Source organism: Haplochromis burtoni, unplaced genomic scaffold (genome assembly GCF_018398535.1).
Source record: "Haplochromis burtoni strain Fernald_Lab_line unplaced genomic scaffold, NCSU_Asbu1 Contig_183, whole genome shotgun sequence".
Lineage (NCBI taxonomy): Eukaryota > Metazoa > Chordata > Actinopteri > Cichliformes > Cichlidae > Haplochromis > Haplochromis burtoni.
The window spans coordinates 488,946-504,572 of record NW_024582544.1 but is presented as its reverse complement, the minus strand read 5'-3'; the positions used below and the strand labels follow the sequence as shown (position 1 = coordinate 504,572).

The window sequence follows — 15,627 nt, the reverse complement described above, 5'->3', positions numbered from 1 at the left end:
AAAGAGGTCTTAATTGATCTGCTAAGCCTCCAGTACACAAGAACCAAACCTGAACCCTGGTTAATGGTTGGATTTGCTTTCTCTGAGTGAACAGATCATATTTTGGCTCAAGTCTAATTCCTTGGGTGTGTAGTTGGGTATGTTTTTAGGAGTTCATTTCAGATTGTGTTACATTTTTGGTCCATGGAAGATGTAGTGGTGGCTGGGAGGTTTTTGAATTCATACTTGAGCCGAGTTACTGTTGTCACTATGAGGAATTTTTCAGATGAACTCCACTAACAAATGATAATAGCAAAGTTTGATTAGGAGAAATCTTAAACATTAAGTTAAATGACAGTCATGTCCTTTTTTTTTTTTATTTTCAATTTTCAGTTTTGTTAGATTTTTAGATTCTAAAGTCTAACAAAACTGCAAGTGACACAGAGCAAAGAAATGTTCATTTTTTAAGTTTGATGTGGAATCTGGTTAACCATATTTTAGACACAATAATTGCATTTAATACAAAGAATAATTCATTTTATAGCTGCCCACAGCTGCTTTTTCCTTTTGGGATTCTGTATTTTTTACAATTAGTAAAGTTGTATACAGTAATGCAAATATCTTCCACATCTGCATTTACCTTTTCACACTTTTGTATTTGTATTTATATTTTTGATCTTTATAGCAGCAGTTTAGAGCAACAGTTACATCAATGCACTTAACATATGGGAAGATAAATACCCTACAGTATTAGTGAGAAAACCCCAATGGTCACATGATCTTACTTTGAATAAGTAGACACTTCAGAACCAGGCACAGTAAAGGGGGAGTGTTGTGCAACGGCTGGTTTTGGGGGTAAGAGGAAAGATAAAGAAATGGGATCATGGAGCGATGAGGCCAAAATACAAATTAAAGGAAAGAGGAGACAAAAGTTAATGACATGCATTAACAGCATATAAACACACGGGCGGTGAAAAGAGTAGTAGTCTGAGCCTATAGCAGCATAACTAAGGGATGGTTCAAGGTCTCCTGATCCAACTTTATCTGTAAATTAAAAGGAAAGTTTGAAGCCTATTTTCAGAAGTAGATCGGGTGTCTGTCTCCTGAAGCCAGACTTGGACCTGGTTCCACAGGAGAGGTGTCTGATAGCTGAAGCTCTGCAACTAGTTCTACTTTGCAAACTATAAGAGCCACAAGGCTGCACTTAGAGAGTTAAGTGCTCCAGAGATAATATGATACTATAAGATATGATGGGGCCTGATCATTCATTATTTAACCTTGCATTTACTGCAACCGCTGCACCACCACTGTGCATTATATATGTATTCGGGGCCTGATTTAGTCTATTCTTTTGTGTCATTAAGTCTTATTGTTGTACAAAAATAAAAATGCACTATTCAGCCATGCTGTTGCAGTTTACAAAGACAATATTCACTGCAGCTTGTGTGGAAGCAGCTCCACACACTGATAAGTGACCTCTTTCCTCATACTGTTTGACTGACAGATGATTACAGGGAAGTGCAGTCCAGAGGAAAAAGATTCTTCTCATTAACTTCTCAGGTTACATGTGTGTGACTTGAGTAGAATTAATTTAGGTTTAGCTCTGTTAGATTTTGGCTTGCCTGAGGCATTTTCGTTTGTGTGTTATACATTGTTAAGCCATAAAAATCTAGAGATTGAGAAAATTAATGTCAAAATGGCCACAGGAACAAATTCTCAAACGCATTGAGGTAAGCTGGAGCTACATTTGGAAGCATCCATGAGGTGTTTTTACATTATGTCTCCCAGCTGGTGAGAATTAGCTTTGCGTGAACTGTGTTTCACCTTTAACGGCATGAATTTGCAGGATGGAGCTTCTGAGTTCAGGTCTTTGTGTTTTTGTGGGTGTTGAGCTGGAGCCTTGTAGAAACAGCAGCTTGTGTGTGTTTCCACAGAGCCTAGAAGTCAGACTAGCAGCACACACGGACACTGAGCTTCTGTTAGCAACGTGAAATTATCCTCAGTCTTCTCCATGCTCTCACACACACCTGAGGGAACAGGCTGTGTTTAGGTTGAGCTTAACGTCTGCACAGAGTCTTCAGTGTGTGTGTGGGTTTGTGTTTGGCTGTGGAAATTGCTTCTCACTGTTTTTCACAGGACTTGCTGTCCCCGTCTCTGTTTTTCCTACTTCTCGCTGTTGAAGTTTGAAAGAGGTCTTGTTTGCACCATGTTTGCTGGAAAAATATTTCAAGCTTTGTTAAAGAACAGTTGAACAGAAATCTGGTGAACAGATAAGCCCGGGGATCAGTTTGTGGGATTTTGCAGGTGGCTGTGAGCTGTAATATGAGCAATATGAGTATGAAACATGAAAGCTGCTGCTTTGCAAAACATGATCCTTTGAATTCTTTGAAAACTTCTTTCACCGCCTCTGGACTTCATTTTTACATCCAGTGGTTGTTTCCACAGTTGGGTGGTCTGCAGGTCAGAACTCTGTTTGTCCTCTCTACCTGTGGGTCTGAACCGCCAGACTCAGACCAGACAACACTGTACCAAACAGTTACACCTACAGACTCTGTTATTCCTCAGTGGCACTGAATTATTCCTGAAGGGAAATCTATGAGAGACTTTCTGTACCACTAAACCTGGTAGTTAACCTCCCTCTGCTCTCAAAGAGTGTGTTGTGCTGAAGCATGTGGAAAGTAGAGCTTAATACAAGTTTCAAGTCTGTGGAGGCAGACTTCCCACTTCAATTTTCAGTGTAGGGGGTTGCCTCTTAATTTGAGGGTATTTAAAGGCTTGAGATCATTGCGTTGTGGGGATGAGCCACAGATACTGATTGTGTTGTCACTTGTACTGAGCTTTTAATGCAGCCATACTGTGACTTCACATATCTCTAGTAGAAATCTAGACTATAGTGGAAAAGATTTTTAAACTGACCCTTTGCCTTTAACAAAGAAATAAATAAATAATCCATCCAGGAGCTTTGGACTGACAAGACTTGCTTCTAAAATTCATTTGGTTACATCTCTGCTCTGTCACATTCTCCCCCATATCCTTTGAAATGTTTTTGTAACATTCTCCTCCTCCAGTAACATTGAATGATTCACAGTTCAGAAATAATCCTTATTGCTTTGGTGACATCAAAAATCTGTTGAATTTTGTGGAGGAGCAGTTTGCACTGACATTGACTTTCTTTGTGCTCACAGTGGCGACACATGGAGCATGTGTTATAGGTGCCATAAAACATTTAAGTCATGTCTTTTACACACCATTTCAGATTGCCTGAAGTGATTTTAGCTTAACTTCAGTTTCAGAATCTTTCTAGTGCAACAAATCGGTCAGATTCTTAAGGGAATCCTGAAAATTATCCTGAAGAATTTGGTCTCAAAAGTGTGCTTTGCTTTTTGTTTCTCCACTTGGATGTTTGAACTTCGCAGCAGAATGACGTATGTGCCGGTTCTGACACCAGAAGGCTGTTTTTACGTTTGTCTGCTGAAAAGGGGAAAGTTTCTTTGCACTCACCTTAAATGAGTTTAGCACATGTAGGTACAAGCAGGTCCAGTGTGCAGCTTACAGAAGTGTGATGTGGAAACTTGTGGGCTCCAGTGGAGAGACGCTGAGAATCTTGCGTGGAAATATCTGTTAGTTATGCAGCTTTGACCTTATACTACAGCCTGTCAGTGTGGCATGAAGACTGTTAGTTTGGAGTGGAAAAGAAAGAAATGAGGGAACGGATTTGATCACAGTTCACTGAAGAGACAGAGCCTTCTGTGAGCTGGTGAGAAAAAAAAAAGTTATTTGACTCAAAAGTGTGTATTCAGGAGTGTTTTGGTTTTTGGGGTTTTTTTAATGGCAAAAATTACATTTTGATGATTGTCAGTGACGAGTCCATATTCATAAAAACAGCCATGACCGTGTGTGCTGGTGCAGGATACAGTTGGCACATTGTAAGCTAGCTGAAAGCTGATGCAGCATTTAAATGGATTGTTTTTTGTATGTAATCTTTATATTGGAACCTTGGAGTGCACCAGACTGAATAAATTTGGAGAAAAGTTTATGCTTTTTGAATCAAGGATTCAGGACGTTAGGATTTCAGTCTACCAAATACTTGGCATTTAACACAATTCAGCACTTTGTGTGTCATATTTGAATTCAGTTGTTCATATATAAGCCTTTGCTCACTTTATCTCAGTTAATGTGCCCTCTTCAGGTCTAATGGCTGGCGGTGTAAAAGAATAGACTCTGTATCAAAGATTAAGACAAGATGATGCCACCCATTAGTTACCGAAGTTTTGTTGTGAAACTTTAAGCCGACTTTTTTTTTTTTTTTTTTTTTTTTTTTTACAGTTGCCATCTTGGTGTTTTCTAATTGAGAAACTAGGGGATACTACACACTCATAAGAGGCCAGCTGCTTTATCTTACTTTGTGAGTCAAATGAGGACCATAATGTAAAAAATATATATAATTTGGTTTTAATAACACTCAAAAGCAGCATTTGAGATCAGAGTTTCACCTGGAAAGTGTTTCCTAAGTTTATAGAGCAATAGGGTAATTTTGTCATGGACTAACAAGGAGTTGCTCCCTAATGGCCATTAGAAAGGTTTCAGGGTTTAGGCATCAGCTAAGCATAATACCCAGTCTGCTTTACAGGGAGGAATAAGAGCTAAAAGGGTGATGACAGAACTGTAAAATATCATCTTCAAGGCAGATCACTCCTGAACTGTCCCATGGCTAGCTTTGTGAAGGCTATTATTGTCTAACAAAGACTCGAGGTTGTTGCAGTGGTGAGCTGGGTTTCAGGCCTTCTCATGACTCATGTGACAAGCCTGGTATGGTTCACATGCTGGCATAGAGTCCAGTAAACAATGTAGTAAATCAAATCAAAGGAGTCAGAGAAAGGGAAACCAATGTCCGTTTCTCTTCCTCAAACTCAAATTCCATCCCACTCTAAAGCACCTCAATTACTCAGAGCCTTTTACTGACACGTTATTGAAGGAATTCTAAGCATGCAAGATGCCTGTTAACGACAAAACGCTCAGTCTTGTTCATCTGAGCTGGGAAATCCTACATTGCCATACTAATTTTCACATTTTAGGCACTTATCCTTCTGTGTGCGCTGAACATAAGGCCGGGCAGGGTGTGTGACAAACAGCTGACTGCGTGTGTGCGTGTGTTTGCATGTGTCTCTTCACTGCTTTTATGTGGTGCTGTTCTACCCTCTGGTGGTAGCATATGGGTAACACATTGTGAGCCTGTGTGGTTTCCTTCACACACAGTATTGCTCATTATAAAGAAGAGATGTTAATGTTAATATGTTAATGTTGTTTATAAGAACTGTGATACTTGCTTTGGTTAACTGCCTCCACACCATGAATACACCAAAAGCAAATATTTTTAGATTTAACATTAGCTGGTTGTTATATTGCAGTAGAAAGTTGATCAAAAAGTTAAGGATGGATTTGTGAAAGTTTTTACCACAGATGGCGTGGTGGGAATTTTTTCACTGTTGTGTAATCAAGCATCAGGACATTTGCATAATATCCTCATTTTTCGAAAAACAAATTAACGCCGAATCAAATAAAAATTAAACAGTGGGAAACATTGTGGTGATAATGTAATTAAGTGCAGACTCACAGCTTTCATTTGATGGGTTTTACACAAAATAAATGTATATACTGTTACAAAATTACAGATGGTTTTTAAACATAGCATTTTTCACAGGTTTAAAAGTGTTTGGAAAACTAAAACGATCTTTACTGCAGCTGCCTTCTGTTTCTGCTTGTTTGTGGTAATTTTATCCTCAGTTTTTCCTTCCTGCAGTGAAAAACATTTTTAGATGAGCTGAAGTGGAGAAGTCAATTTCTTTGCCTTAAGGGTTTCTTGAGTTGCTTTTGCTGTACGTTTAGGGCCATCATCCGTCTGTACGATGGCTCTATCATGAGCCTTTTCTTCTACATACTCTTGTCCTCTCATCATTGTTCCAGGAGTGTGTGTGTAATACTGGTGATTTGTATCATGAAGCTAAAATATCAGAATTGCTTTGGACTACAGACATTTCTGCTGTCTCCATATATTTCTATCATCTGGACCGATCTACCATCAGTTCCTCCTGTTTGTGTTTTAGGGAAGGATGAAGCTCGGGGACAATTGGACAACGCGCTGCAGGACGTCAATGTGCGCTACGCTGTGCTGGAGGACACCGAGAAGCGAGCTGTGTGCAGAGCACTGATAGAAGAAAGAGCTCGATACTGTAGTTTTGTCAGCATGCTGAAGCCTGTGCTGGTCAGTTGTGTGTGTGTCTGTGTGTGAAAGAGGGATACAGAACAAGACTTTTTCAGACTTTTCTAATCTGGCAAAGTAAAATAAAAGGAGCTTGTCTTGTAGGACCATGAGATCAACATGCTGGGTGAGGTGACACACCTGCAGACCATTCTGGAAGATCTGACAAACTTAACAGCTGAACCCAATAAACTTCCACCAGCCAGCGAGCAGGTACCTTAACCATCTTCTCCATCTTTACTGATCTCTCAGTTTTTCTCTAGCACCCTCTGCAGGCCTAATATTACCCTTTTAGTGCTATTACTCTGTTTTCCCCAGATTTGGATTCTCTGTGGTGGGAGACTCTCATCCACAAATATTTTAATTGCCAAGTGCTGTGACAAGTTGACAGTAGCTCTTGTTCTGCAACCTTGCTGAACTTAATGTTGCAGCACACAGATCAGTTTTTGCAACAGGTTATGATTTGTGGCTCTTCTGCTTACTGCAGATCAAAGCAATACAACACATGGAGGTGGGGCTTCTCTAAAGAAGTAGCCCAGCATGACAAACCATTTAATCAGCAGGTCCTTGTCATTTAAAAACAAAACAAAAAATAAACGAATTTGCATTAAAAAAAAATAAAATTTCATTTTTCCCCCTTGAATGAAAAAGATTAAAAGAACCTTAAATTTCAACATAAGAGTGAAGACATTGTTTTCTCTGACAGATTATAAAAAATGCTCAAGCTGCCAGAAACATTTAGGTGGCTGTTAATATCCCTGGAAGGCCCCGCCCAAGTACATTAGCAATTTCAAGGCAGATGATGTTTTGTTTTTTTTATTTTGTGTCTTATTTTCAGCAAATGTCAGAAAAAGACTACGACCAACAGTGATTGGCTCTACTGAAAGTGCTGTGTATGTATGCAAAGCATGGTTTATCTGCGAAGACCCATCTTTGTCCGAAAAACTACACGCTGTAGTTTATTTTGACCCACACTTTCATTAACTAACTTGGTTCTGGTAATACCCACTGGAGTTGCAAATGTGTATTAATCCACCACTGAATATAGTTCCAGCTTCAGCACTTCCTGTATTTCTGAGCTTTATGCCTTCAGTAGAAACATCCCAACTTTGGAAAATAAAAGGAAAAACACCACAGCTGTCTTTTGTGTGTATTACAGGTGATCCTGGACCTTAAAGGTTCTGATTTCAGCTACACCTATCAGACACCTCCAGCTTCTCCCAGTAACACTCTCTCCAGGAAGAGCAGCATCAGCAGGTGGGTTACACACCAAAGCTGATATCAGTTTACAACATACAGTATTTCATATCACTTCATTTCACATTCTAATAATATCAGTGTGCATTGCTGCTTTCTTTTCATTTTGATGTTTTGTCACAGTGTTTGTAACTTTACTGTGTGTACTGCACTATATTTAAAAATCACACCTTAAACTTTGTTTCTGTGCAAGTTGATGCAAGTCAAAGTTAAATCCAGGCTCAGACTACATATTTTTCTGAGTTGTGATAATCAAAGTGTCAGATTGGACAGTTACAGTCATAAAGTCGTGCCTTTTTATGACTGACGCACATGAGAGTGTGCACGTTCTGCAGAGGTGATAACTCGAGATGTCCAGGATGAGAGTGTAAACAGACAATCACAACAAAGCGTGTTATATTACTGGCTTTCGGCTCCATTTCAAACTTTCACTGAGCTTATAGCAGCAACTTCATTCCTCTTTCACTTTGTTGTGTTTATGGCTTTTAATTCTTAAATAAGTTCTTTATTATGTGATTTTCACATTCCAGACAGTCGCTGCTTTTTTTTCTTTCTTTCTTTCTTCATTTCTTAATTTCTGTGTCTTGGCCTCATAGCTACCAGTCAGGATCAGTGAGACATGTTCCCTCTTTGGACTCTATCAGCTGTGCTGTGGATGGACTACACATGCAGGTAACGCACTTTTTAACCTTTGTTACAACAATTTTATTTCTGTTGTTCTCAAAAATACTGTTAAGAATATATTTTACACTATGTGGCCAAAAGTACATGGTCATCCCTTTTCACACACTCCTGTGTCTTTTAGCTCAGTTTTTTTATTTCCAGGACAGTAACGGTAAATCTTTATTATATAATTGTAGAAAGCAACTTCCTTCTAATTCAAATGAACTTTCTGCACTGCATCCATACTGTGCTTGCTAACGTTAACAGAGAATCACTTCATCCTCTTGTCCAAATATTTTAACATTTGGCTAAAAAAGGTGTATATATGTAAAATGGCAGCACCAAAAATGCTGTACTGACAGTTCAAAATGCAAAATATAGCTGAGGGCACGGTGGTTATGTCCATCTTTCTTAAATAGCTTATGGCCGACGCTTCCAAAGTGCATTTAAAATCAGCCTGACAGTTGTGTGTGTGCGCTCAGCTTTAGGCCAGATCCCCCAACCTCATTGTTGGACTTTAAAACCTTTCTGGCTGAATGGGAACAAATGTGGGCAAATGTTAGCAGCAGATTAATGCCCAGAAATCACAAGTGTAGCATTTGGGGCTGTCCATTGATTTCTAGCCATATACTGTACATCAGTGATATTAAGATACTCTTATTTCATTCAAACTTATATACTTTATAGTTTTAAATCAAATTTCCGCAATAAATAAAGCAAATTCTGGTCAAATATTTTCAATATCTTTAAAGGTGCATTTCACTTAAATATACCATTCCTGCAATGCTGTACACTCCACATTCTTCAGGCTTCATCCACATTTTAAAATGACACTGTCAGCTTTAAGGATCTTCAAAATAAAAGCTTGTAACAGTAACAACAAAAACAAACACATGCCACTCTAACCCTTTCCTGTGTGTAGCGCTGCTCCTCCCCTTATCTGCTCACCGGCTGCGATGAAAGCGGTCGATCTCTCAGCGAAGGGAACTCCCCCTCTCGCCTCGGCCGTCACGGCAGCCGTGGTCGCTATGGTTACGCAGCTGGCTATGGCCACCGCCCCGCTCAGAGTCGCCGCTTTAGCCGCAGGGATTTGAAAACTGTGAGGAAAAAACTATATAACTATTACATTCCTCCCGACCACCCGAGTGCCGTCCTGTGATTTTGACCCTTTTGTCTTCCATTGGTGTGAATCTGGTTTCAATGTCACATTGGCTCCAGCTATTTTACCTCTTTTGTTTTTTTTTAATTCCACATTTTTTCATCAGCTCACACCTTCAGTTTCACCTTTAATTGTCTAGGGCCTCCTCCACCCTCAGTGTCCCAGGATGGATCTCATATCTCAAATCCATTTTGTTGTAATTTTAGACGTAATTCTTGATCCCATTCCATAAAAAATGTTTCTGAGCTTTCACAAGTACAGTTCTAGGGACTGTAATTGTGAGTATTTGCAGTATTTGTTTATTTATCAGTGTCTTTTCTTTTTTTTATTCTCTTTAAAAGTGGTTTTGTGTCAACTTTTTTATGCTTATGTTTCAGATTTATGTGTTACAGTTAAGTACTGTACTAATATTCAATTAAAAAAAAAACCCCTTACTTTTCTTGATAGCTTTCAGACTCAAAATGACACTTCTTTAGAGTTTTGTTTTTTTTAAGGTCAAGCTCTCAGGAGCACAAAAAAGGTCTCTTCTCTGACTGCTTTCTCTAAGCCAGGAGTTTAGCTGGAAATGCTGTGGTCATTTTAGCTTAGTTGATGTTGGATTTTTGGATTAGGAATTCTAAAAAACTGCCCATGATATATTTTTGATATACGATCACCTGGACATTTAAAAGATTCATAACATCCCACTCCTTATTTTCAGTAGCAGTGAATGTAATAATTTGTTTTATTTAAAAAAAGAAAGAAAAAAAAATCAAACCCATCCACTAATGGCTTTACACAAAGCCAAACGTGACATATTTATTTTACTGTTTTCCTTGTTAACACTGTTATTTAATAAATAACACGATTGCTTCATCCCACCTCAAAAGCAAGCCTTCTCCTTATCTCAAGTACCTGTTATTTGTCTCCTGCCGCTAAGTCGCCCTTTCTGTTCTTGAATTTTGGCGTAATGGCCTTTTAAGCTGGTGTCATTATTGCTGTCAGTGGTGTCTTGTCAGTCGTCCTGTAATAAAAATGTAAGTTTATGTTTAAAATTGAGGAAATTATCTCAAAATTACGTGAGAAAGAACAAAATCATTAAGGGTTCATGTTGCTGTTGAATGAGGAACTTTTATTGATATTTTTAAAATGACAAATAAGTATTTTCTGTGTGATGTTTCTCTCAGTAAAACGCTGGCTGAACTGCTAACATGTCGTGTTGATGGTCTAACATCAGCAGCCATTATGCAAGTCTGATATATAGAAAATAGAGCTTGTTTCTTACACATCTGATTAAAACTGATGGCTGTGCTGACATGGATGTAAGTTACAAGCTTTTATTACAAATGTATATTCTGTCAATTTCTTTCCACCAGAGACTTTTATGATGGCTGAACAGAACTATACTCTCTGTACTCTCTGCGGTTGATTTGTGATTCTACATTTGATGATTTGTACCTTTGATCCGCTCTGACTTGGTTTCTTAATGACAGGATTCAGTTGGGTCCACCAATCAGCTGGCCTCTGGGGGAACTGGAGGGGCGGAGAACGGCCTCTTGGCCCCTCCACACAATGCCTACATACATGGAGAGCGCGCTCGCGCCATGTCTGCATCTGGAAAGGTAAAACCCACAGAAAGCATATTTGGATTCTGGTGATTGTTCTTGTAAAATCTCATCTGTATCTTTCAGTCTACATGAAACTAACTGAAACAGTATTTGTGTGCTGTCTAAAATAATTTAAAAAACAACAAACAAACTGTGTTTGCTTGGAAAGCATACGGAAGGAATTGATGCCATCTTTATTGAGACTGGGAGGGTTGTTTGTGTATTATAATGTAAACCTGCAACACTCACAACACAAATGTTAAAACAAAAACCCAAAATATTAAACATTTTTAAACATCAAAGCTGTAGCAGCAAACAAACAACACTAAAGTGAAAAACTAATAAAAAGCTAAATAGAAATTAAAAGAAAAATACAAAACAATACATGAATGTATTGAAATTTCTGTTTAAATAAAACAACAAAAAACCCACAAACTAATAACAGCTGAATTAAAATGAGAAAAACCACTGTGGAAATTGCTGAAATGAAATGGAACTGTAACAAAAAAAATTCACGAGAACGAATTAAAAATCAAAACTAATGATAAATATTAAAGTAAAATAATGCTGTACTAAACATCCCTGAAGACACGAGTTTATTTTACGTTTGTATTTTTTGTTTACTGATCCAGTCTATGAACTAAGAAAAACTGTTTATTAAAACAAAACATAATAAATAAAAGTCAGAAAATGCATGCAAGTGTATTTTCAATGGTATATTATAGAGTTCAAAAACAGCGGAATTGGATCTTTAAAATAGCCAAATCATCCACCAGAGGGTAGCAGGAGATCAGAGGACTAAAATGATCTGCACCCCTAATCTTATGGCGGCTCCTCTTCTCTTTTGTTTCTTTCTACTGTTATCAGTACCTTGTCTGTTTTGCTTTCCTCCTTTTCTTTGTCCTCCCATGTTCTTGCTTCCTGCTTTCAGGGAGTGACAGGAAGAACCAGGAGGTGCTGTTACGGCACTCCACTGTGACAGTTTAAGTGCTTCGGGGGAAAAAAGAGAAGTTCTTTGTATTTCATCTGTGTGAAATTGTCACAGTTGATGTTCTCAGCCAGCATACAGATCCTTGTGGTGAACTGGTGTTTTTGGTGCTAAACAGGCTCTAAAAGGTGGTTGGTGGTTCTTGTGCAAACATCCTGTGGTTAAACGCACAGGTGATGTTCTGAGTCTGACAGTCATGGAGTTAAAACTACAAAGATGACATTCAGAGCGGGCTGCTTCTGTGGTTTTTCTCTAAAGCAAAAAAATAAATAAATAAAAAAACTTGTTCCAAATACTCAAATTACATTCATCACTAATTGACTTTATGAATTAAAAGACACCTGAACTTATTTTACCTGGAGCCCTGAACATGCAGGCATATTGATAACCCAGCAGGAGGCAGAGGACGAGCATAGATTATTAAAAAGTCTCAAAACTAACAAAGTTGTGAGCCACTTTGTTAGCTTTGTTTGTTAGCTAGGTTGATCATATGCAAAAGCTCTTTTACAGGGATTTTCCTCCATAGAGCAATTTTTGGTGTCTCAAGTTGTTTTGGCTGGAAATAATGAAAACATTTACAGAATGTTAACACTTTAAAAAATGAAACGTTAAATAAAACGTATTTTTATTCATGATTATGATCTAAATGCACTGCCTTTACTATATTGTGCTTATTTACCTCGTCACAATCCTGAAGGCCGATTATGAGCCAAGAAAACGCCTTTCTGTCCTATTTCTGCTATTGAATTTTATTTTTATAGCACTTTTCAATCCAAAGTAGTTTATTATAAAAAATAAATAAATAAATAAAAGGGTTGCTAAAAATTAATGCTGAATACGTTTAAAATATTTACATAAAATAGCACAAACACCCCCTGTCCTCCAACCACACTTTCAAAAGCTTGACAAAAGTTTTGCAGATGTCACTTTGGACAGAAGCTTTGACCGCTGGATGGTCAACAGTGAATGCAAAGCATGATCTTGCGGGAGTATATAGATCTTTTGTTAGTTGAAAAGTTGTAACCTCATCCGTCTCCTTCTTTCACTCCTTTAGCACTGCTTGGCCCAGGATCAGCTGGCATTGTCACTGGGTGCGCTGAATTCTGACGCCCCGAGAAGCAGCAGAGATTCTCTGCACTGTTCCAGCGGCTATAGCACCCAAACAACCACCCCGTCCTGCTCCGAGGACACTATACACACCCACAGTGAGTACATTAAAGCACAACACTTCTTTTTATTTATACTAAACACAGCTCGCTGTGCTGTTAGGATTTTTTTGTTGCTGTTTTTTTTGTCCTAGAGATAATAGAAAATCGAATTGAGCTCTTGATTAAAAGCTGTTTGAACCAACTATGTGGCCGAGACAAACATCATGTGATCCAAATACAACCTAAAGTGGCAGCAGCACCGCCAACAATAAAGCAATTAGATGTTGTGTTTATTATGAAAATGGAAACCCATTCTCTCACGGAGCCATAACCTTGGTGTGAATTGCTGCTTGTCTGGCTGAATTTCTCGGATTTACCCTTTAGTGGGTGTCATTTCTGATTTCTGACAGTGAAACTGACTCTCTTGACCTGCCTGCTGTTCACTTGTTTTTTCTGTGCTTTTCTGGTGTATCAGCTCATCTTTACTTCTTTTCCTGTTGTATTTCTTTGAGTAGTTTTGTGTTTTCTTGGTTAAACTGCCTTCCTTCTCTTCCAGCTGTAAAGAGAGATCCTCCTATCTATGGTAGGTCTCTGACTGCCTGTATATCTGCCTGCCTGTCTGCTTATGTCACGTCCAACATACCATCAAATCTACTTTTGGTCCATCTATTAAAGATCTTACATCAGCTGAAAGAGCACTGTTTATTTAAAAGAAGCAATAAACGTTGTCCTAATTTTCAAATATTAGAATCTTTTTGGCAACGATAAAATTATTAATTTTGGTGCCTGTCAGGGCACTTGTATGGCCAATTTTAATAACCTAATCATTAGTGGCTGCAGTTTCCTCCTGTTATCTCGGTTATCAAGCACAAGGAAAATAAAATCTCTGTTCTCAATTTTACAGTGTTAGTGTTACAAAACATAAGCATTTTCTAGGCTTCAGGACTGCGATTTTAAACATCAGCAAATTATCGATGATTCACTTGTGAAGCATGGTGCCCAGGAGGCAACACTTCTCTGGATAGTCACTTCTTGCTTACCCAGCAGATCCTTTAAAATAAATAAATAGATAAATAAATAAAGCTCCTTTTGTATCAAAGTATAAAGTGATGTAAAAATTGGCTAAATCTTGTGACACTGCTGTGAGGGCATCAGGCGGACAAGCTGACATTGTTTATTTTACCCATTAAGTTAATTAATACATTTTTGGATACAACGTTAATCCAGGTATGGAATTTATTTATTTATATATTTTTTTAGCTTAGTTACCCAGCTTATAGGAGACTGAGGTTTCTCCCATCACACTTGCTTGCAAAGAGAAGACATTAATTACTCACATTTCATATTTCTGGTGTTGATGCTAGCAGATGAGAAGCTGCCAGAAGCATTTAAATTACGTAGTCCCTTTTTTTTTTTTACTTAATTTTGGAACCCAAAACAAACAGAACATTAGAAACAAATTCAGCTGCTTTGTCTGTAATTTACTTCCTCCTGTGTGTGTCTGTGTGTGTGTTTGACCTTTTCAAATTTAATGTCGTTGCCATGAATTGACGTCTGTTTTTAACCTTATTATTTGGAACATTGAACTGGAGTTTTGCATGCGTTTTAAAAGTAATTAGGTTGCATGTTGCCCTGTTTTTGTTTGATAAGAGTTTCCACAATGATGCATCCCCTAATTGTTCATTCACAAACATGACAGTGAGTCACTGATGTGATTATGTGCTCCTGCTGCTTCTGTTGTTTGTCTGTCAGGTGAGCAGATGAGAACCCTTTACAAAAAAAAAAAAAAAAAATGTCACTGAGATAATCCAGAGGTAATGAAAGGTCTGCCTGAAAGCAGAGCAACTAACATTTTAACATTCTCTCCCCATCTCTGCAGTCGACTATGAGTCCATCTCTCTCCACGGAGACACTGACTCTATCTCCTTACATCACCTCTCCCACGGCAACAGCCAGTCAGATTTCGACAAGTCATCAACCATCCCGAGAAACTCCGACCTCAGATTCCAGTACCGGGATTTCATCCACTCCAAGCGTCCTGCCTCTACTGTCAGCCTATTGGCTGAGTCCGACTTGAGTGGTGTGTCTAACCGCCAGATGCCATCCCACACGGCAACCATCAGGCGCAAACCTTCATCTAAGCCGCCTTTTCGCAGAGGAACAATCAGTGGTGGGGTTCCCATCCCCATCTCCACCCCGCAGGTTCCACTCAAACCCCTCGGCGGAACCAACGGAAGCGATGAGAACGTTTTCAAAGTGCCCTCTTCTGTAGGTTTAGGTCACAGTAAACTCTGCACCTCCACCCAGAGCCTTAGTGCTTTACCACCCTCCTCCTCCCCATACTACCAGATTGTCCCAGGCCAGATGCCCATCCCAGTGCCCATACCCACTGTTCCTTCACTGCCATCTGAGGGAGGGAACAGTGTCAAACAACAGCAACAGAGGCAATACCAGCAACATCAGCAATACAGTCAACCACAGCAACAGCACAACCAGCAATTCCAGATTCAACAGTTCCAGCAACAGCAACAGATTCAGCAGCAACAGTTCCAGCAGCAGAAACAGATTCAGCAGCAACAGTTCCAGCA

General features: G+C 38.9%; 1 protein-coding gene across 1 annotated transcript in view; it reads left to right on the top strand.

Annotated features, from left to right (window-relative positions):
* The window catches only part of mtss1 (MTSS I-BAR domain containing 1), a 79,812-nt gene that overhangs the window by 56,159 nt on the left and 8,026 nt on the right, over positions 1–15,627 (top strand). Inside the window, exons 7-15 of the mRNA XM_042225824.1 lie at positions 6,084–6,241; positions 6,344–6,451; positions 7,398–7,495; positions 8,092–8,167; positions 9,081–9,257; positions 10,790–10,918; positions 12,946–13,096; positions 13,596–13,622; positions 14,949–15,622. Of these exons, the coding sequence (XP_042081758.1) occupies positions 6,084–6,241; positions 6,344–6,451; positions 7,398–7,495; positions 8,092–8,167; positions 9,081–9,257; positions 10,790–10,918; positions 12,946–13,096; positions 13,596–13,622; positions 14,949–15,622 (1,598 nt within the window). The remainder of the gene's footprint in view (positions 1–6,083; positions 6,242–6,343; positions 6,452–7,397; positions 7,496–8,091; positions 8,168–9,080; positions 9,258–10,789; positions 10,919–12,945; positions 13,097–13,595; positions 13,623–14,948; positions 15,623–15,627) is intronic.